The following is a 22,668-nucleotide window of genomic DNA, read 5'->3' as shown; positions in this document are numbered from 1 at the left end:
CCATGTCGTGTTTAATCCATTGCACCATGTAGTTAAATCAAACAAATGCCACTTGATCTAACAATGAATGCTTTCAATGTTAGCAATGCCTAAAACTTTTAAGCTACAATTAAGGATCTTAAGTTATACTCCTAACTGTTATTTTTCATTAAATATTACAGGGTAATGGGTATTATGTGCATGACACTTAGGAAAGGTTAAAGGACAATTTTTATACCCTAGTTGAGAAGATAGATTCACAAAAACAGCTAATAGAAATCCAATTCAATTCAACATTCATTAAGCAACTATCATGTCATGTAATGTGATAGATGATAGGAGTACAAAAATTAAACAATAGAAAGGAACTTACAAAATAAGACAAAAGTAAAAATAACCACAACATCAACTGTACAATGACAAGTACAAGGTAGAAGCCCATACAGAAGGATATGAGTCAGGAAGGCTAAAGGAGGCGTTGGCCTTGAAAGTAGAGAAGGATATCAGTAGGCAGAAATTGTCAGGAAAGACCATTTTAGATGTGAGAGGTGACATGCATGAAAGCTATAGAGGTAGGAAAGGAAAGAACAAGATTAGAGGATGGTGAGTAATTCAGGCTGTCTAAAATACAAGAGTATAAGAAAAGGAAAATATAGTTTGGACCCAGAATTTAAGGAGGTCTTTTAGACAAAGTTTTTTTATTTGATATACAGTGGAGAAACAGTGAAAGCCTGTGCATTAATTAGGAAGGTTATTTTGACAACAGTATGAAAGACTGGAAGTATAGAAAAAAATGGTCCAAGCAGGAGGTAAGGAGAGTCTGCTAAAAGAATTGCAGTGGCATTGGAGAAAACATAAATGATACTTGCATTGTGTTGTCCATGGTTAAGTGTCAGAATGACTGAAAATGCTATAGACAGAGAAAAAAATGATGACAGTGCCCTGAAATTGATAAGAAATGCACAAAGGAGGATGTACAACAAATAGTTATGCTATTGCTACCTGTGGTGGAAAGTAAGAGACTGATTTGGCACAAATAGTAAGTACTTATATGTGTGATGATTAAGTGAGAGAAGGAATAAATCTCTTTCACTAAAGCTACTCACTTTCCCAAACTTTGATTACTTCAACAGCCTCCAAGTCAGGCTCTTCTTCCAACCCACCTTCCAAAAACCCTCTAATTTTTCTAAAACACTGCTGTTAATGCTCACTCTTTGAATCAATTTTTCATTACTTTCCTAGATACACAATCCTTTGATGTTCCAGATGGTAGTAAACCACTAGCTATGGTGCTCTCTTGGCTGTAGTCCTTAATTGAGTTTCCTCAGGAACTTGAATGAATTTGCATGCCTAGGTTCTAAGCACAAAGGGTGGAAGGTCCTGATAGTTGGTGATGATGGGAATTGGCTACACGAATGAAAAGTAAATAGTGTTCTTCCGCAGTGTTCAATCCAAACTTCTGAAAAATGTCTCAACTGGAGGCTCTAGTTGTATGTAGAGGATACTCTACTTGCACACTTAGGATAGAGATTAGCTGAGAAAAATCAGTTACCCAAACTCATCTAGGAATGAGGAAATAGAAACTATAAAATCAAGCTGATTCACCTTAGAGGGTTTCCTAGCAATTTAAGGCATCCTTTTATGTGCAAGCTAGGTAGGGCTGGTGTCTGACCAGCAAAAGAGCCAGAAACATATTAACTATTTTAGAGATATTTGGGGCCTGGGTTTCACATTATAAATGCTATACTAATTCCTGAATTAGATAGAAAGTGGTAAATATATGGCAGTATAGAGGAAGCAAAGGCAAATTCAAATGAAATCTCCAAAGAGATCAGGGCAATGATGAGCCACAGAGAGCAGCTGAGGAATAGATTACTAAAGGAGAAAAAGAGGTTTCCTCTGGCAAAGAACCTTGGACCACAGTATTGGCTGGAACAAAGGGGAAAGTGTAAAGAACAATAATGAAGGAGCAAACCCAGACCTTGCCCTATCCTGGTACCATGAGTTATGTGAACTGTGCAGTCCTGGAGGCAATTCTGATGTTTCTGGGGGAACGTTGGGTGGGAACAAAATGAGTCACAGAAAACACTCATTGAGAAATTGAACCTGGTCTTTGAGAGCATAGCACTAATTCAGGACATGATTCATCCCGTGTAACATAACTTGGAACTATACCCATTTATCACCATACTTAAAAAGTATGAAAGACTTTTCTATTTCTTGGTCCTTTTTTCCTTGCTTTCTTCAATTTCTTTGTATTCTTATGCCCATTGTTCCAGTTTCTCCCTCTCTTTTTCCTTTATTAGTAGAAGAAACTTCCAACTGCAACTAAAAAGTTTTTTTGAATTATAAAGATTTTATTTATTTTGAGTTTTACAATTTTTCCCCTAATCTTACTTCCCTCCCTCCACCTCCCACAGAAGGCAATTTGCCAGTCTTTATATTGTTTCCATGCTATACATTGATCCAAATTAAATGTGATGAGAGAGAAATCATATCCTTAAGGAAGAAACATAAAGTGTAAGAGATAGCAAGATCAGACAATAAGATATCAGTTTGTTTTTTTCTAAATTAAAGGTAATAGTCCTTGGTCTTTGTTCAAACTCTCTATAGTTCTTTCTCTGGATACAGATGGTATTCTCCATTGCAGACAGCCCCAAATTGTCCCTGATTGTTGCACTGATGGAATGAGCAAGTCCATCAAGGTTGATCATCACCCAAATGTTGCTGTTAGGGTGAACAGTATTTTTCTGGTTCTGCTCATCTCACTCAGCATCAGTTCATGCAAATCCCTCCAGGCTTCCCTGAATTCCAGTCCCTCCTGGTTTCTAATAGAACAATAGTGTTCCATGACATACATATACTACAGTTTGCTAAGCCATTCCCCAATTGAAGGACATTTACTCCATTCCCATTTCTTTGCCCTCACAAACAGGGATGCTATGAATATTTTTGTACAAGTGATGTTTTTACCCTTTTTCATCATCTCTTCAAGGTATAGACCCAGTAGTGGTATTGCTGGATCAAAGGGTATGCACATTTTTGTTGCCCTTTGGGCATAATTCCAAATTGCTCTCCAGAAAGGTTGGATGAGTTCACAGCTCCACCAACAGTGTAATAGTGTCCCAGATTTCCCACAACCCTTCCAACAATGATCATTATCCTTTCTGGTAATATTGGCCAGTCTGAGAGATGTGAGGTGGTATCTCAAAGAAGCTTAAAAACAGTTTTTTATGTATCTCTTTTTCCTGTTTTATTTCTCCTTTTTTTGTCATAAAAAAAGTTGGAAGGGTGAAATTGGTTAAAAAGTATTTCTCAGAGCCAAAGTAGTTCTTTTGCTACCTTAAGGAGACAAATGAAATAGCTTCCTTTTTTTCCCTTCTCCAGTTAGCAGTTTACTGGTTAAACGTATCTTAGGAACAGAGGAATGGGTTTTGTTCTGAATCACTTAAAAAAAAAGATTAGATTCCTTTAGAACATTATATTTGAATGAAATTAGATAGCTACATCACTTTAGTATATCTATGTATCCTAACCTTAAAATCAGCAAATTCTCTTTATTTTTAATGTGATTTCTTCTACTTCGTCATTATTTATCTTTCATTCTCATACTCCAAAGTAAAACAAATAACACATACAGAATTTTCTAAAATCCAGTACATGAGACTTTATATATTGTTGGAATGGAGGGAATTGGAGGTATACTATAATAAATGGTATATATATATATATATATATATATATATATATATATATATATTTATATATAAATATATGGGGGTAATTGTATATGTATTTCTGTTTAAGGGGGATATAGTCATCCATAGTATTTAAAATTTAAATAATGACAAGCTAGGCCCTGATACAATCCTATTACATTAAATTGATTATAGTTTATTTTTTTAGAAAATTTTAATAGTACATATTGAAAATTACCTGGACCACTTAAGCAAACAGCTTTCAAGTCACCCTGGTTTTAGTTTGTTCATTAATTAATACTCATAAGATTAAAATGAATAAATTTCATTCATTGAAAGTGTGAGGTCCTGATGTGGTTTAGTGGAATGAGTGACCTGGAGTTAGGAGAAACCTAGAAGAAAGTAGTCCATATCCTGCCTCTCACACCTACCATGGAAAAGTCATTTAAGGGCTCTGAGCCTCAGTTTCATTATTTGTAAAATGGTATTAGCAATAGCTATGAATTTTCCCATAATAAGACTATTAGAAACATCAAATGAATTATTTTAAAACATCATATAAGCATTGAAGCACTATTCTTCTAATCCTATTTAATTATTTGTTTTAGGTCCAACACCACTACACCTTGCAGCTCAGGCTGGCTCATTAGAATCAACTGTCTGTCTACTAACTCACAAAGCAGATTATACCCTATGTGAAAAAAGAGGATGGCTGCCTATACATGTTGCTGCTTTCTATGACAATATTTGCATCATCATTGTTCTCTGTAGGAAGGATCCTAGTTTGCTAGAAGCTGAGACAGCAGCTGAGTAAGTCACATAAGGCAGTTTTGTCCAAGAATCATAGAATCTTAAGTGGGAAGACAGCTTAGAGGAAATCCATGCCAACCACTAGCCAGCATAGTATGATCATTTAACTTCTTAAAAAATTTCACCTGGGGGCAGCTAGGTGGTGCAGTGGATAGAGCACTGGCCCTGGAGTCAGGTGTCAAATCAGGCCTCAGACACTTAATAATTACCTAGCTGTGTGGCCTTGGGCAAGCCACTTAACTCCATTGCCTTGCAAAAAAAAAAATATTTTCACTTGGTTTCATTTTGATTTGAATTATAAAAATTTTATGTTAGAGATTTTATTATCATACAATTTAAGAATTGGAAGGAATCTTAGAGATCATCTAGTCCTGACTCCCAAATTAGGAAGAAATGTCTTATGTAATGTTCTTGAACATGAACATTCCAGTTCTCCTTGAACACAATGATACATGTTATTGCAAGCCCAAATCATAATGCACTCTAGCATTTCCTAGGATAAGGGTAATCCTTCTTCTAGATAACAGTGTAATGGATGAGGATGTCCCTTTTAATGATTACATTGAGACTCAGAACATGTCATGTCAGACTCAAGATCCCATTTGGGGTTTTCTTGGCAAAGAGACTTCAAAAATTTGGTTGCTTCTCCAGCTCACTTTACAGATGAGGAAACTGAGGCAAATAGGATTAAGTGACTTGTCCAGGGTCACAGAGCTAGGAAGAGACTTGGAAATTAAGGAAGATGAGTCTATCCACTATGCCACCCAGCTGACCCTCATATATTATTATTATTATATTAGCTAGATAGTTGATTCAAGAGTGAAGTACATTTTCTATCAGGTTTCTCAAAATCATGTTCCAGCTTTTACCATGTTTTCTTATGAAGGGTGAATTATTCTTACAATTTTATCTTGTTGCCTTGATAGGTGATAGCTTTGTTTTTCAACATCTTCTAAGATCCTTTCCATAACAAAGAATATTTGTAGTATGGCAATGTTAGATGAATTGAAACATTTTTTTCTCTCTCAAAACATTGTACATAATTATATTAAATCTGAAATCTGTCATAAATATTTTTCCTTGTATTTTACATTACAGTTAAATCTTAGAAATCTCTGAATTTTTCTTCCACATCACATTGTTTATAAAATTTCCAACTTTTTATCTAGATGAGTCATTCTTTTGCTTTGGGTGCATTCTTTACAGGTTCAGTTTATTGACAGTTTTGTTTCCTATTCTACATTTTTTCTTGATATATTACAAAGTTCATATTGGTAGCTTTTGTTATTTTACTATGTTCATTTTTTGATGCATCTCTCATTTAAGATACTTATTTCTTATATCTTTCTTTACTGATATCAGATTGTCCTGAAATTTCCTTCAAAGTGTTCATTATTTAATTTGATAGAACATATCCCTTCTTTGACTGTTTTGAAAATTGATTTATTGTGATAGGATTTTTCCTGTGGCTTGTTTATTTCTTTTTCCCTTTTATATATCTGAGAGGCAATTCTCTTTGAGAATTGCCCCTATTCTTTCCTATCCTTCCTCCTACAAAATCTTTTGTATTTACTCATTCATTCATTTTTGAACATTATTACCTTGTGGGGAAGGAGGTAGTACTGGCTCCTCTCTTCAGTTTTCTACCATCTTATGAGAACTCATCTTTTAAAAACATTCTCTCAATAGAAGAATGGATTTATGAAAGGATCAATCAACAAATATTAAGCATTTTCAATTCAAAGGACTGTTCTAATGAGATAGAAAGACAAAAGTGAAACTGTCCATGGCCATAAGGAATTTACAGTCTAATGGAGGAGAAGGAATGAATATGTGCAGAATAATAAAAGATACACTAGAAGCTGGTGGGATTGGGGAGGGAGTGAGGAAGGACCAGGAAATCTTCATTAATATGGTGATGGCTGAAATGCTTCTTGAAGGAAACTCGAGATTCCAAGAAGTAGAGATGAGGAGGGAATGAATTCTAGGCATAATAGAAAATTATTGCAAAGGCATTGAGATGGGAAATGGAGCATCATGTATTATGACTTGTAAAGTCTAGAACACTGTGGAAGAAGGGGAGAAAACTAAGATTATTGGAAAGGTAGGAAGGGGACAAGTTGTGAAGTAAAGAAAAGTTTATATTTGATCCTTGAGGTAATAGGGAACTACTGGAGTTTGATGAATAATGAAATTAGATCTGTGCTTTGTTAAAAAAAATTTTTTTTGGCAACTTGTGGAGGAGAAATTGGAGTGAGAACAGGCTTAAAGTAAGTAGGAAGAGCAAAGGGGAGACAATTCAATAGCACACATCAGGACTGTCCAACCTTTTAAAAGATTTTATTAAAACAGCAGACAATATATTTTGATTTACCAAAAATCAATTATTTGCTGTAGCTCAGCTTACTAAAACATTTAGTAAACCCAAAGGCAGCCACATAAATTCTCCCTGTCAGTCGCATGCAGCCTACAGGTAGCATTTTGAACAGCCTTGGCCTATATGATACAAGGTGGTCCAGATCATGGATTGCAAAAGCTTGAGCTGGTGTGACAGGAACTGACATTATTGGATTGAGTCTAGAGGTCAGGCACCTTTGGACAGAAAGGACCAGCGAGTAGCTTGCCTATTGGCAAATACTTGGAGCCAGGTGCGGGACCACCCCTCAAGTGCCACCCTTGTCCAACCTGCTACAGAAGTACATTTAAGTGGAGAAGGAAAGCACTGACCCTTTTTTCTCTTCTTTCACTCTCCCTTTGTGAAAGGCTGGCTACCTCTCCTTTTCCTCTTAACTGGGTTGCTTGGTTGGTTTCCTTTTTACTTTCTTCTCTCTCACTCCAAACTCAGCCTTTTGTTGTTCTACCCACAAGCAGCTTACAAGTGCCTGCTGCTTCTGCAGGAGAAAAGATTTTTAAGCTGTTGAAGACTTGTCCTTATATGCTGGTCATTGTTTCAAAGGGTATTAATAGTTTGTGTCTTTTAGTATGTTCTATCTGGTTGCTTTCCAAAAATATTATATCAACTCACATTTCCATTATTAATTGTCTAATTGGATGCTTGTTTTTCATATTTCTTCTGATGGGTTCCCAAGTAATGAACCCCTTTCCCAACATCCTGATCTACTCTGAGTGTCCTTCCTGGGTTCTTAATAGAACTGGCAATTCTAGTTATAGCTTAGTTACTGGCTCTGCAGTCCCTATCTCTGCTTTTGCCCAAGGCCTTTTTTGTCTTTGAATTATCCAGTTATCCTTGCCCTTTAACCTTTTATGTGAAGATTGGGGTCTGGTCTGTCTAGAGATTTAAATCACTTTTTTTATCAGCACCTGGGATGATCTTTGATATCCAAAAGCTCTTCTTAACAAGCACGTTTATAACTTAATTAGAAGTTCTGTCCCTTCTGTCTCTTGGTGGTGCCAACTTCTGACCTCCAAACCTACTTCAAAAGATTATCTGTGATAATTTTTTTCTCTCTTCCTTTTCTCCCTATGTAAATGAGGACATTGTCAGGTCCTACTTTGCCAACTTTCAACCCATCACAGTGCCCAATAACATGCCAACTGGCCTGGGAGAGAGCCCACATCTAATGAATTCTTTCTTACATATCCAACACTGAACCCCAATATTTTGGAGGTGTGAACCCCAACAAACTGAATTTTATAGTTTTTAGCTATCTTTACCAATTTAGTTGATAGAAGCTAGCATTTCAGGGTGTAAATAACCTTTCAGGTGATTATAAATAGCTAGGGGAAATAAATCCATTCTTGAGTCATTTTGTTCCAAATGTTATCAAGGTTCTTTTAAAAAAAAATCAGAAATGTGTACAGCAAATATTTTTTAAATTTTTTTCCTGACTATATTTTTTTATAAAAATTTTATTTTAATATAATTGAATTCATCTCTTTTGAGTCCTATAATGTCTTCTAAATATTGAATAAATAATTTTACTCCTTTTTGCAATGGTGATTAGGTACATCATACTAGATTCTTCTAATTTTTTTAATTAGAAAGATCACTGAATCACTCAAAATTTAATTCACTATGTACTAATTCTATTGTAAATCATAATGCTGCTTTAAAAAATTTTATTTACTACTGTTTTGTGGTTTCAGATTTATCCAATTTAAGCCTATTGCATATGCTTGAGTCTGCTTCTGAATTAATCATTTTGTTCAACTAACCTATTTTCTAATTTTCATCCATTACAAGATAATTTTAATAATTATTTAATAAAGCAGTTTGAGATCTGGTACTCCTTTCTTTTGAAATAAAATATAAATCATTAGATAGTTTCTTGAGTTTGGTTGATTATTTATTTAAAGGGTATCCCAATAGTATTTTGACTGTTACTACACTGAATTTATAAATTTATTTGGGTAATATTACCATCTTTATATACTTGTACAACTTGGCCATGATCAAGGAATATGGCTCAGAATTTTTCATACTGACTGGGAAAATTAGTAAAAAAGTCAAGAAAAGGCAGTTTTGGTGGAAAGCTGACTCTCTCTTTGTTTTAAAGATGTTAAGTATAAGGTAAAGTTAAAATATCACAATGGAAAGAATCAACAGTCAACCAAAAAAGCATAAATAAAACTTAGGTGAGAGATCAGAGCTAACAATATAGATTTAAAAATTCATAAAAGTTGAAACTGTGTGAATGAATGAATAAAATCTCCAAGAAAGAGAATGTAATGATTAGAAGGCAAATGCTGCCTCTTAGGGAATGCCTACTTTTAAAGGGTCTAAGCAAGACAAAGAGCCAGTGAGGGAATCATTGTAGAGGTGATAAAGCATTGAATAACCATTCTAATATGATAAAAGCAGAGAATTTCTAGAAAGAGGACAGAGTTAATAGTAGTCCATATGACAAATAGGTCAATCAGAAGGAAAAATGAAAGAAAATAAACAGGAGACAGTGGAACCAGCAAATGTAAAATGATCAGATTTGGTAGTGAAAAGGACAGAATCAGATAATAGTTCCTTAGAATGGCAGGGTCAAGTGAAAGTGTTTAGTTTTTTTGTTGTTGTTTTGTTAGTAGCTTCTTGTACATGTTTGAAGTTTTAAAGAAAAAGCTAATTCAGAAAGATCTTTTTTGGACATTGCTCAAGTTTTCCCACCCCATGCCTTGGTCAATGTCATTCCCTCCACCTTGATTCCAAATATAGGAAACTCCTGCATAGAACAAAGACACTGAAGTAAGAAAGGGTGGGATGAATTCTAAGAGTTCAACATGGCAGATGTATATAGTTTACCAGTGCTGAATCTGACCTATCAAGATCCAGTTCAAATGTCTTCTCAGATGTTTCCATAAGTTGTCTCTTCTGCTTTTAAATTTTTTTTTTTCCAGAGACAATAGGTATAGATTGGACAGCAGAATAGAAGTACTAAGAAAATAGAAGGTTACGTTCAGGATTGAGGGTGATAATACTAGTAGGAGAGTTATGGGTTAGCAAGATTTATTTATTTAAAGTTAGGAAAAGTTAGGCAGAGGAAAAAATATTCATTTAGAGTACTAAAATATGTAAAACTAATTAGAATAACATTATTTGTGTGTGGATTTTATCTCCTTTAAGAGATTGAAAGGCTATTTAGGTCAGGACCATGTCAAAACTATATAAATATATCTATATATTCACGATTGTTAAATTAGCTTCAAATGAGGAAAGAGAATGTAGAGTAAGAGTGAGTTTTGTGATACAAAGAGAATAACTGTTTAGCTTTCACAGATATATTTATATATACAAACATATCATATATACAAACATATCATATATATATATATATATATATATATATATATATTTATATACAATTGGTTATAAAGACTATTCTGAGGAAGCAGGACATGGTCTGGCTATACCAGAAGAGGAGGCAATAGTTTTCCTTCCAACCAAATCTAAGCAGTTTTCTTACAATAAAACAGACTTTGTGAACAGATTAGAGAAATCTTAGGTCAAATTAGTGACTTAATTGGTTGATCAACAACAATTTTATGTCTCTTTGTCTTTTCTATATAAATATGACCTCCAAACTTTGTATCTGAGAAGTCATCTTTGATAATGTTATTCCACCTTATAAGTTTTGGTAAAATCTTAGAGGATAAAACATCATGGATAAACTTTTTGTTATTTTATTTTCAGTCTAAGAAAATTATGGTTCACAGGGGCAAAGGAAAAGGTTGTCTTCATAGAATAGATTGGCTAGCAACATGATATTGTTAGAGAAGTGGACTGGGAGTAAAATCATTTTCCCTATTAGAATAGAATTTCTATAGGGCACAGGAGGTGATTGAGAGGCAAATTCAAGGCAAATAGAAATGTGCAGGGGTGAAGTGAATATGCCCTCAAGTGAGCAGTTGGGATAAATAGGAAGAATAGAGGCAAGAGAGATACAAAAAAGAAGGAAAGAATTAGTCTGTGGGCAGAAGAACATGTTAATAGACTGAGGGAGATGTCTATTGGTGGGATAAAATTGCTTGAGGAATTCAGAAGAGGGTGTAGGTATTGTGATGAACACACAGTGCTATACTTTTTATAGTATCTAAAACTATTTGAACTAACATTTTGATCACTTTCATTTTATATATTTGAATCAGATTACTTAACAAATTTGATTCTGTACCTTATTATAGCATATTATTGCAATGTATTCCTGTGTTTTTCAGAAATCGATGTACTCCATTATTACTTGCAGCCACATCTGGAGCACTGGACACTCTCCATTATTTGTATTCTCATGGGGCTAACTGGCAAAAAACAGACAACAAAGGAAACAATATAATTCATTTATCAGTGTTAAACTTTCACACAGAAGTCTTGAAGCATATAATAGAATTAAATAAACCTGAACTCCCAGTATGGAAAACCTTGGTAGGTAAGTAGACAAATTTTGAAATTGTTAATCATTTTAATGATTAGCATTCACTCTGAAGTAGGGTCTACAAATGAACTACATCTTCTTTTTAAAAATTTGACATTTTGGGGCAGCTAGTTGGCACAGTGGATAGAGCAGCAGCCTTGGAGTTAGGAATACCTGATTTCAACTCTGGCCTCAGGCACAATAATAATTACTTTATCTGTGTGACCTTGGACAAGTCTCTTAACCCCATTCCCTTACCAAAAAACCTGACATTTTTATTTTTATTATCACCTTTATTTCTCTTTTTATGCATCCATATATTTACACACACACACACACACACACACACACAGATATTTAAACCATTTACCTCACTGGGGTATATGCCTAGAAGTGGTACATCTAGGTTGAAGTCTGTGGACATTTTAGTTACTTTCTTACAATCATGGCAAATTGCTTCCTAGTATGATTGAACCATTTCATAATTCCAATATTTGTGTATCTACAACCCCTCTATTTTTGATCATTTCCATCATCCCCATTCTTTGTCAGTTTGTTGGAAGTAAAGGGAATTCTCAAAATTATCTTGGCTTGCAATTCTCTTATTATTAGTAATTTAGAACAAATATGGTTGTTATTCATTTAGGATGCTTTTGAGAACTATTAGCTTTGTATCCTTTTTTCACATTAACATTTGGGAAATGCATTTGATACATATTTATGATACATCCTTTTATCTCCTGGAAAACATATCCTTATCAGAGACGATAGATGGCAAAGTGAATGTGTTCTTTTTCTTTTTCTTTTTTTTGGGGGGGGTTGCAAGGCAATGGGGTTAAATTATTTGCCTAAGGTCACACAGCTAGGTAATTATTAATTGTCTGAGGCTGGATTTGAACTCAGGTCCTCCTGACTTCAGAGCCAGTGCTCTATCCACTGATCTACCTAGCTGCCTCTAAATGTGTTATTTTTTAAAATAGAGTTTTAGCAAAATTAAGCTTTTACAAATGAGGCAAGCAAAATGCAACATAATTGTGTTTGGTTTGTTTTTTATTCACAATTTAATTCTAGTTCACATTTATTCAGCCACCTGCCTTTTGTATGGTATTGTGATTACCCTAAGGAAACACTGTCAAAATAGTCTCTGATCTTAAGAATTTACTATCATGGGGTGGCTAGGTGATGCAGTGGATAGAGCATCGGACCTCAAATCTGGGCTCAGACACTTAATAATTACCTAGCTGTGTGGCCTTGGACAAGTCACTTAAGCCCATTGTCTTGCAAAAAAAAGAATTTACTATTATGATAGTAAGTATGCTTAGTGGAGATTACATAGGATCTATATAAAAATAAAAATATATGAAGTATATATGAAATAAAACCATATTATTTCAAAAAATATAGAACCTTAATAACTAGGATAATTAGGATAGAGCCGTACCTAGGAGGTGAGGTGTGACATGTCAACTGTATATTGATTCTAAGTCAGGAAAAGAAGTGCATTCTAGATTTGAAAGACAATTTGTACAAAGGAAATTAATTACAACATTTAAGAAATAGTCATCAAGACAGTTTGAGAATTCAAGAAGAGGAATATAATATTAATTAAATAAGACTGGGAAGGTAGATGAGTCAGATTGTGAAGAGCTTTACATATCAGAATAAGCACTTAACACTTTATCCTGGAAATGAGGGAATTACTTTGAACAGAAGAGTTTGGAAGCTATGTGAAAATGGACTAGAGAGGGGGCGGCTAGGTGGTATAGTGGATAAAGCACTGGCCTTGGAGTACCTGGGTTCAAATCCGCTCTCAGACACTTAATAATTACTTAGCTGTGTGGCTTTGGGCAAGTCACTTAACCCCATTTGCCTTGCAGAAAAATCTAAAAACAAAAAAACAAACAAACAAAAAAAAAGAAAATGGACTAGAGAGAAGAGAAATTGGGGGACTAATTAGAAAGCAATTGCACTAGTCCAGGTGAGAGGTGATAAGAAATGAATTAAAGTGATAACCAAAAAGTAGGCAGAAGGTGGTCAGATATGAGAGTTGTAGAGATATGATTGACAAGACTTGGCAACTATTTATATAGGGAGAACAAAGGAGAAAGTCAAGGTTACTTGAAGCTTCATCCTTGGGAATATGATGGAATAAAAAAAATGTACCAAGTGGTACAAGGATATTTGTAAGAGGGATGATTTGGAAGCGAAATATGATGACAGCTTGAGATGTCTGCCAGTGGGATCATAAATCTGGAAGGAACCTTAGAGGTAATCTAGTCTGGTAACCAAGAGAAACAGAGAATGGACAAAAAAAGAGACAATCCAAGTTTTATAATTGTCTAGGGCCTGCTACTAGTGGAACAGCCCTAAATATTTCCTATTCCTTGTAAATGAACATTTGTGACCAACAGTGCTTAAAGATCTGATTAGTGATAGAATCAGGGATGGCATCCAGGAGAAGGGTTTTAGTGGCACAGAAAGATTTGGAGTAGTCATACATGAGTTACCATTAAAGAAGAGTGATGATGAAGATTAGTGGGGATGGAGAAAGGAAAGGGAAATGGAGTTGCTACTTCTTTGCTCTCACTTTGCTCTCTCAAGGAATAATTAGAAGTATATATTGTTGTAATTTTAAACATTCTTTGACAATAATCTAGTTTAGACTGTCCATTGAATTGTAACTTAAGTATATTGCAGAGTAAATAGTGTTTTTTGAGCCATTTGGAAAATCAATCTAGATGATGTAAACCAAAGAAAATGTTAATTTCCTCACTAGCAAGGTCACTTTATCCCCTCTTTTTGAATTATTAAATAATTTAGACCATAGAGATCAGAAATCATATTGGTCTAACTTAATTTTTCTTCACCTTATACAGGGCCATGCACAGGTAAGACTTTCATTGATTTTTGGATTTGGTGATTGTGACCCTAGTTATCACATAGTTGTATCTTATAGAATCATACTTTATATTTTTCTGTTGAATTCCCATCAGAAATGTTGCAGTCTGAAAGTTATAAACGGAAGATGATGGCAGTCATGTCCTTGGAAGTAATTTGCTTAGCAAATGAAAATTATTGGAAGTGTATTTTAAATGCAGGTAAAATGAAAAGAAACAAACTGATAGCTCACTTTAAATCATTCTATATACATTTGTTAATTTATATAATGCTACTGTAGGACTAGATTGATTTCATTAGAATAGCTTCATTATTGCCTAATTATTTGGTTATAGAAAACATGCAGTCTCATGAAATCATACTGATTTAATTTCTGTGGAATTCCACATATTTTTTCAAGATAGATATAAGTTGATTTATTACCTCATTTATTTCAATTTCATTAATTTCAACAAATATTTATGATCCAAAGTGTTTCTGTTCTATTTCTAGGCTCACTTTTTAGCACAAAATCTTACTTTGGGGGGCGGCTAGGTGGCCTAGTGGATAAAGCACCGGCCTTGGAGTCAGGAGTACCTGGGTTCAAATTTGGTCTCAAACACTTAATAATTATCTAACTGTGTGGCCTTGGGCAAGCCACTTAACCCCATTTGCCTTGCAAAAACCTAAAAAAAAAACTTACTTTGGGAAGGGAATTAGAATTTTCCATCTATATCAACTGGTTGGGCACTATACTAAGTACTTTATAGTTACTATTTCACTTATTCTTCACAAGGTTGGAAAGTTAATTGCTATCATTATAATTCTCATTTTACAGAGAAGGGAACAGGCAAACAGAGATTAAGTAATTTGCCCAGGGACAACAGGTTGGATCTGAATTCAGGTTTTCTTGATTCCAAGTCTGGTGCTCAATTCAATGCATTGCCTAGTTGCCCAATTTGACTGTCTACCATAGGAATGACTTCTATTACATACACAATAGATTAGTATTCAGTCTCTTAACAGTTTTAGTCATTAACTGTTATTGTACCATTGTCAAGATGGAATGATGTAGAATAGCCAATAGGACAATTAAATGGATTTGGAACTTGTCATTAATTGGAGGATGTCAGCTTGTTGGGCATCTCAATAATTTGACAGTGACCTTGGACTGTTCAACATTTTAGACAATGGCTTGGCCAAGATTCCAGATTTTTAAATTTGAAACTGGAAAGAATATTTAAGACACTGAATGAACCTGGAACTGAAAATATCTGAACAAGCTAAAATGATGTACTGAAGACAAATTTCATATAAGGAAATGTAAAGCCATACACTTAAAATCAAGGAACCAGTTTCTCTGGGATAGGATGGGGTAAATTGTATGAAAATGATTTGGGGGTTTTAGTGGATTGTATACTATGGCCTTAGGCTACATTAAGAAAGAGATAATTTCCGAGATGAAGGACTGATAGTCCCACTGTATTTTGTGCTAGACAGATCATATCTGTAATATTGCATTCAATTTTGAATATCATAATTAAAGAAGAGTATTGATAAGCTGCAGGGTACAGTTAGTGGTAGGTAACCAGGATGATGAATGAATATTATGATATACAAGGACTGATTCAAGGAATGAAAAAGGTTTAGCCTGGAGAAGTAGTTTATGAGGAATATGAGAATAGTCTTCAAATCTATGGACAAATGCCATGAAAAAGAAGGCTTAAACTTCATCTAACTGACCCTAAAGAGCAGAACTAGAAGTAACAGGAGGGATTTGCAGAAAGGTAGATTTAGATTTGACTTGAGAATAATGAGCAGGGGTTGTGGTGCAGGAGGAAAGACAATCCTCATTTGGAAGAAGCTGAGGAGCCTCCTTCTAGAAAGAAATTCTATTGTATAATGGAAATGTCCTGTTCCCCAGTTTGGAACATGTAACCAGTTCATGTCTGCTAACCACATGATCTGGAGATAGACTATTGATTAGCTGTGTAACTGGAAGAGGAATAAATTGAAAAGGGACTTGATAACTAGGGCAAAATTCTTGGTTATAGTTTTTTTCCTAAATTTGGCTGGCCCTAGAGGAGGAGAATGAAGTACTATGGTTCTCCTAAGTGCATGAGGAACCTTGGGCATGACCCCTAGAATGTGTATGTTTGCTGTGGTTTCTCCCTCTGTGGGTGCTATTGTTTCAGGTTTTTAGGTAAAGGGCATTGGGGCCTATGATCTTATAAGCTTTGAAAGTTCAGCAAAGTGAGTCATCAGAATTTACAGAGTTGAAATACATGTTGGTATGTATCAGAAACCAGACGGTAAGGAGCAAAATCCTGAGAGCTTGTAGTAGCAGAATTTTGGACTCATCATCCATTAGCTATTCCACATTGGAAAATGAACTTGGGTGGGATGAATGGTATTTGAAACTCAATTTTAATCCCACTTTTGTCAGAATCTGAGGTGATATAGGGGAATTTGCTCCCAGGTTTTAGGAGGAAATGATTCTGGTCTTATAGCTTCAAAATAAATAGCTCTTTTAAAAATATAATTGATAAATTTTAAAATTGTGATTAAATAAAGTTCGGACATTAATCAGTAGTGTCTTAACAGTGGGAATCACATCAGATCGGGGGGTTCAGGTTGATAGAATTAGATTATTCCCAAACTCTTAGGGGTAATCCTTAAACCCATGAGGAAATGACATAGGTAAGCTTATTCTGGAAGACTGTTGTCAGAACACTGCTACAGAAGGAAAATTTTGTATGAATTAGAACTTCCTAAAAGTGGAATGGGTTCCCTTGGAAAGAGATAGCATGATTCTTCTTCAGTGAATGTCATCAAGAAGAGTTTGGATGACTATTTATTGAAGAAGCTACAAAGAAAACACTTGTTGGACCCCAAACTGAAAAAAGAGTAAGCTGATGTCTCTGAAAATTCTGAAGTCCTTTCCTGTTGGACTTGGAAAATTTACCAAGTGGTACAGGAAATCTTTTGTTTGATTTGTTCTAAAATTTCCTGATCCCATTTCTAAATTGGACCAAAATTCTCAAGATGGCTCTAGATAGACCAGTCTTTGGCTTCCAGATATGTTAATAAATTACTGAATCAGGTCCAGATTTAACCTTGGGTCCAGTTATATTTGTATTAAATGTGTATTACCTTTTTGTAGACAGAACAATATGATACTGCAAAATTCCCATATGACTTTGATTGTTTAGGCAATGTAAAAGTTAAAGTTACAAAAAAGGAATTAAATTAAAGGAAAAAATTCATTTATGACTATTATAGACAAATGAGTGATTTAAAATAAGATTACATTGGAAGTATCATTGAGAAAATAAACTGCTGATCTTAGAAATAAACATTTTAGCTTGAAAATATCATCTCATAACCAATACATTTTGAATACTTAGTATAGAAGCGCTCTACTTCTCCACTCAAATCTGGCCTCAGACATTTGACTCTTACTAGCTGTGTGACCTTGGGCAAGTCACTTAACCCCATCACCTTGCGGAAAAAAAAAACCCAACCTAATGTTGTCTGAACACAGACTGAAGCATACTATTTTTCTTTTATTGTTCAAGTTTTCCTGTGCAAAAATAACTAGTATGGAAATGTTTTACACGATCGCACCTGTTTAACCTATATTGGATTGCTTATTCTCTCAGGGAAGGAGAAAGGAATAGGATTTGGAACTCAAAACTTTAAAAAATAGAACAACAAATGTTAAAAATTATTTTTGCATGTAAATGGGGGAAAATATAAAATATTATAAAAACCACAAACTAATTACAATTTTCCAAATATGGAGTAGGCTACCTTACAAGAATGGGTTCTTCCATACTAGAAATCTTCAAGCATAGGCTGTATAATCACAGATGTTAGAGTAAGTCTTGGTTGGGCCAGGAGACCTCAGAGGTGTTTTGTTTGACAATGTACTTTCCAATGTTTCTTTTAACTCTAAAATTCTATGAGTCTGTGAAAAAAAGATCTGAGCCATCAAAGTATCTGTATCTGTTTATAAAGACTGAGAACTTATTCTCACTCTATAGTCAGTTTCTTTCCTAACTTGTAGGAGTTGTTCTTAAGTTCTAAAATGTAATCATTTCAATCGAATAAATAATTAAATAAATAGATAGATAGATAAATAAATAAATAAATATTCTACATAATTCTAACAAATTTCAGCCAAAACATTCCACTACTCTGGACCCAGTTTCCCTAGGTTCTTCTATAGAACAAAGGAGTTGGACCTAAATGACTTGAAAGTACCTTTTATCTCCAAAGCTTTTATTCTGTTGCTCAGGCAGGCAGGTTTTGATTTCTTCCCTTAGAAAATGAGTCTTGGATGAGATCCATTCTAGCATCAACACTCTAGAATAACCTGGTTTCCTAGCTACAGCTGATCAGGAGTTAAAAATGGGTTGGAGAGATAGACACAGTTAGTGGCAGACATCATAAAAACAATAGGAAATGCCAATTTACAAGCTTGACAATGAGGAATGCAGAAAAATTATCAAAAACAGATACAAGAATTATTCTAACGTGTCTACTGAATCACAGAAAGAGAGTAGGAAGGGACCTCCGGTCATTTAGTCCAGCTTCTAGACAAGTGGTTATGTATTCACCAACTGCAGGACTTGGCAAATAAAATCAAGACCAGGTACCAGAGGAAGTCACTAAGGGGGTGGAGCACATAGCATGCTCAGAGGGAACTGAGGGGACACCTACTCAAGCCAAATTGAAGAGAATGGGCTATCCTAGAGAGGTGTTCCTGTCTATAGATTCAGGAAACAAGAAATAAAAATCTAGTAGGATACAAGTGTCAGCAAAAGGGGATCCAAAATTGTCAGAACAGTTCACACCATTGCATTCCTGGAATATGCATTTGTTGATTTTGAGAAAATTCTAATTACTCCCTATCTTCACTTTCAGCAAAGTGGTATGGATGGATGGAAATTTCCACACACAGAGATTATGCTCCAAAGCAAAACAGTGACACAGGCTAACATCTAATTCCTGAGAAGCCTGGAGCCCTTTTGCAGAGGGATAGTCAGCCCTATAATAACAATACTACATGTACAACAATATGAAGTAATGAAAGGTTAAATAATGATCAGTATATTTAGTTTTAAAGGGCATATGTATGTAATATGTCTTATAAGGACTTTTATTTAAAAAAGTTAAAATGTCTTGATGTATAAGGAGGTAAGCTTTAATAATTTGAAAAATTCCTTACCTGAAACCATAAATTCTCTGACAGTGATGACTTATTGAGATCACCTCTAATAACAGATATTTATGTCACCAATGTTCATGTTCCTGGTTTGAATTATAATACTGAGAAAATAAAACTTTGAATTCCCAGAAACAACTTGAATTTTATCTTGATTTCTTCATAATAATTTACATGAGATTCGCAAAGTGCTTTACATAAAATTACCTCATTTTTACTCCTCCCAGGAACCATTTCTGCTTTAATCCAACTACTAAAAAGTAACAAAATACAATTGAAGTGTAAAATCGCAGGGCTGCTGAGCAACATCTCTCCTCATGAGTCTATTTGCAATGCATTGGTAGAGGCAGAAGGCATTCCAGTGCTCATCAACTTGCTACTCTTAGATGAGCCTGTGCTGCAATCACGCTGTGCAGTAATTCTCTATGATGCTGCTCAGCTTGATAACTACAAGGATGTAATTGCCAGACATGTAAGTTTATTTCCTGGTGCCAAATTTAAACTGATAGAATTTCTGGGAGATGAATTCCAGAGGGCTGTGAGAGGGGGTTTGCTTTACTGGGCGGAGGTCTTATGGGATAAAGAGTGAAACTTGGATTTCATTGGGGAAGGCCACTTATGGATGAGAAATCTTTAGTAAATGCAAGGCAGTACCTCACTCATAGTTTATAATCTTGGAGTGATGCTTTCTTTAAGAATTTATCATTTTTCTTGGTTCATTTATATTTTCTAATTGGTCAAATTAGGTCAAGTCATTTATTTAAAAAATTGGATTGAATTCATGATGTTTTGTGTTACAGAGATAATAATTATAACTGAGCTAGTGTCTCCACTGGCAGGTAATTATAAATGTAGTACTTCATTCTATTGTTCTTTGATAATAATTTAAGTTACAGTGCCAAATGCTATTCATACTTTTACTTTAACCTGACAATAAATAACCTTATCATAGCTATCATTATCCCCATTGGCTCAGAGGAATTAAGTGACTTATGGTCACCTAGCTAGTAAGTAGTGTGTGGGATAAAAATCCACTTAAAAATATTGAGAGACAACTCTGGGCAAAAATTTAAAAAAAAAGTTTATTTACTTTTTTTTGAGAGGACACACAAAGGTAGTGAAGATCAAGATGCTGCATCCAAAGGATGTAGCAGTCAAGGAGGATTATATGGCCATATGTGATTCCCTCCTCCCTATCATTTCTTTCTGTCAACTCGTTAGTTAGTCTTCAGAATTACATTCTGCTCACGAAAATCTACCCTAGCAACAAAGAAAAGAAGGAAAGATTTTCATCAACTATTACCTCACCATCCAGATGGTGAGAATGACTTTCAGGATTATAATTATCTTAATGAAGTAAGGTCTAAGTCTAGTAAAAATAGGTTTATCAAAAAGTTGTGAACTTGGTCTTGGAACACAAGATCTTTCTAGGTACAGTCTATTATCCTCCCAGTTACTATAAATATCTTTATTGAGAAAACAGGTGGCATTACAAGTGTCATTTGGAATGCAAGGTCTTTTTTCTAAGAATTATCTAAGAATAATGGTTTGTTTTCCTTAATACTTCTTAACCCTGAGAGGACTTCACTAGGAATATTAACCTTGTAAGGGTTTTACAGGGAATATTCCACTCAGTAGGATTTGAACCCAGGTTTCTTTTTTTTTTTTTAAGGCAGTAGGGTTTAAGTGGCTTACCCAAAGTCACACAGCTAGGCAATTATTGTGTCTGAGGCCAGATTTGAACTCAGGTACTACTGACTCCAGAGTCAGTGCTCTATCCACTGTGCCACCTAGCTGCCCCCAGGGTTTTTTTTATCATATTCATGCAAATTCTTTCTTAGTCTTTTTTTTTTTTAGGTTTTTGCAAGGCAAACAGGGTTAAGTGGCTTGCCCAAGGCCACACAGCTAGGTAATTATTAAGTGTCTGAGACCGGATTTGAACCCAAGGCCGGTGCTTTATCCACTACACCACCTAGCCGCCCCATGCAAATTCTTTCTATTATGCCATGATACCTTATGCATTTTTGCTTCCCTTTTCAGGGACATTAAGCCAAAATGAGAACTTTTCTTAACCAAATAAAGATTGGCCTGCAATGAAATGCTCCCCACAATGCAGGCATGCTTATATACAAGAAATATTAAATTTTATTCTTTGGTTAGTAGGGCCATACACATAATTAGCTAATAGACATCATGAAAAAAATAAATACATAATTTCAGATGAAAAATATACAACTCAAATATATATAATTGGTAATTATAGACCTTTTGTTTTTGTTTTAGAATGGAATAAGTGCTCTGATAAGTCTCTTGAAGTCAGACCAAGAGGAACTCCTGGTGAATGTAATGAACTGTATGCGAGTATTATGTATAGGACATGTGGAAAATCAAAGGTCTGTGAAAGAACACAAAGGCATCCCATTTCTTGTTTCCTTTCTGAGATCAGAGTCAGGTGAGCTTTCATTTCACTGAAGTTAAGTGCCCAGATATTGTGCTTTAGATAGTATTATTATGACAAGTATTACTTGTCCTCTATGAGCATGTGTCTAGAATTTGTCTTATAATGGAATGTCTGGTTTCCTTAAAATACATATCTGAGTCTCTTCAGCTACTGAATTTCTGGGATAGCTCTGATAACAACATGCTTAGTCATCCTGGGAGGAAAGAGGGCCATGCCACTAGATTCTTTAAAAGCCTTTGAAGGTTTCCAAAACCTTGGTTGTATATATGGGAATTGGTCAAATGATATATGCCTATATCTTTATGGTAGAAGGGATGATACCCTTTTTTAGAGTGATGATACCCTATTGTTGCATTTGAAAATTAAGGTAACCTGAGAGACAAAGTTCTCAGCATGATTACTTTGTTAGGCTAGCAGTAACCAATAATTGGGTCAATGGTTTCTCTCAATGACCAAAGACACCAAGGTAGCATTTATTAGCCTTCACATAGTTTTGGAATGTACAGGAGAACAAAGAACCAAGTTGGGTAGGTGGGGATTGATTATAGGGTAGACAGCACCATGGGAGGTAGGGACAACATGATTACTTACATCAAAGAAAGTGGCTGGATCCACATGGAGGTAGTAACCCTTCTCTGACAATGAAGGAATGTAAATTGTTTTATGGGACCTATCTGCATCTTGTAATCTTTGTGAGGAGATCAAAAGTCTCAAACTTGCTATCTCCATGGAAAAGATAAAAACTTCCCTAATTGT

At 34.9% G+C, this 22,668-nt stretch overlaps 1 protein-coding gene and 1 long non-coding RNA gene across 6 annotated transcripts in view; one reads left to right on the top strand and one right to left on the bottom strand.

The window, feature by feature from the left end:
- LOC141507643 (uncharacterized) overlaps nt 1-18,573 on the bottom strand; it is a 35,111-nt gene extending 16,538 nt beyond the window's left edge. The window contains exons 1-4 of one of the 2 annotated variants that reach the window (XR_012474214.1): nt 18,488-18,573; nt 11,108-11,231; nt 7,215-7,378; nt 5,357-5,447 (exon numbers count right to left, since the gene is read on the bottom strand). This is a non-coding gene — a long non-coding RNA (uncharacterized LOC141507643). The remainder of the gene's footprint in view (nt 1-5,356; nt 5,448-7,214; nt 7,379-11,107; nt 11,232-18,487) is intronic. The other variant, XR_012474213.1, reaches the window with a different exon arrangement.
- The window catches only part of ANKAR (ankyrin and armadillo repeat containing), a 90,826-nt gene that overhangs the window by 42,510 nt on the left and 25,648 nt on the right, over nt 1-22,668 (top strand). For all 4 annotated transcript variants that reach the window (XM_074215508.1, XM_074215507.1, XM_074215505.1 and 1 more), the window contains 5 exons: nt 4,286-4,487; nt 11,151-11,359; nt 14,338-14,442; nt 19,679-19,923; nt 21,735-21,903. In XM_074215508.1, the coding sequence (XP_074071609.1) occupies nt 4,286-4,487; nt 11,151-11,359; nt 14,338-14,442; nt 19,679-19,923; nt 21,735-21,903 (930 nt within the window). The remainder of the gene's footprint in view (nt 1-4,285; nt 4,488-11,150; nt 11,360-14,337; nt 14,443-19,678; nt 19,924-21,734; nt 21,904-22,668) is intronic.

This window comes from Macrotis lagotis, chromosome 1, assembly GCF_037893015.1.
Source record: "Macrotis lagotis isolate mMagLag1 chromosome 1, bilby.v1.9.chrom.fasta, whole genome shotgun sequence".
Lineage (NCBI taxonomy): Eukaryota > Metazoa > Chordata > Mammalia > Peramelemorphia > Peramelidae > Macrotis > Macrotis lagotis.
This window is presented reverse-complemented; position numbering and strand designations above follow the sequence as displayed.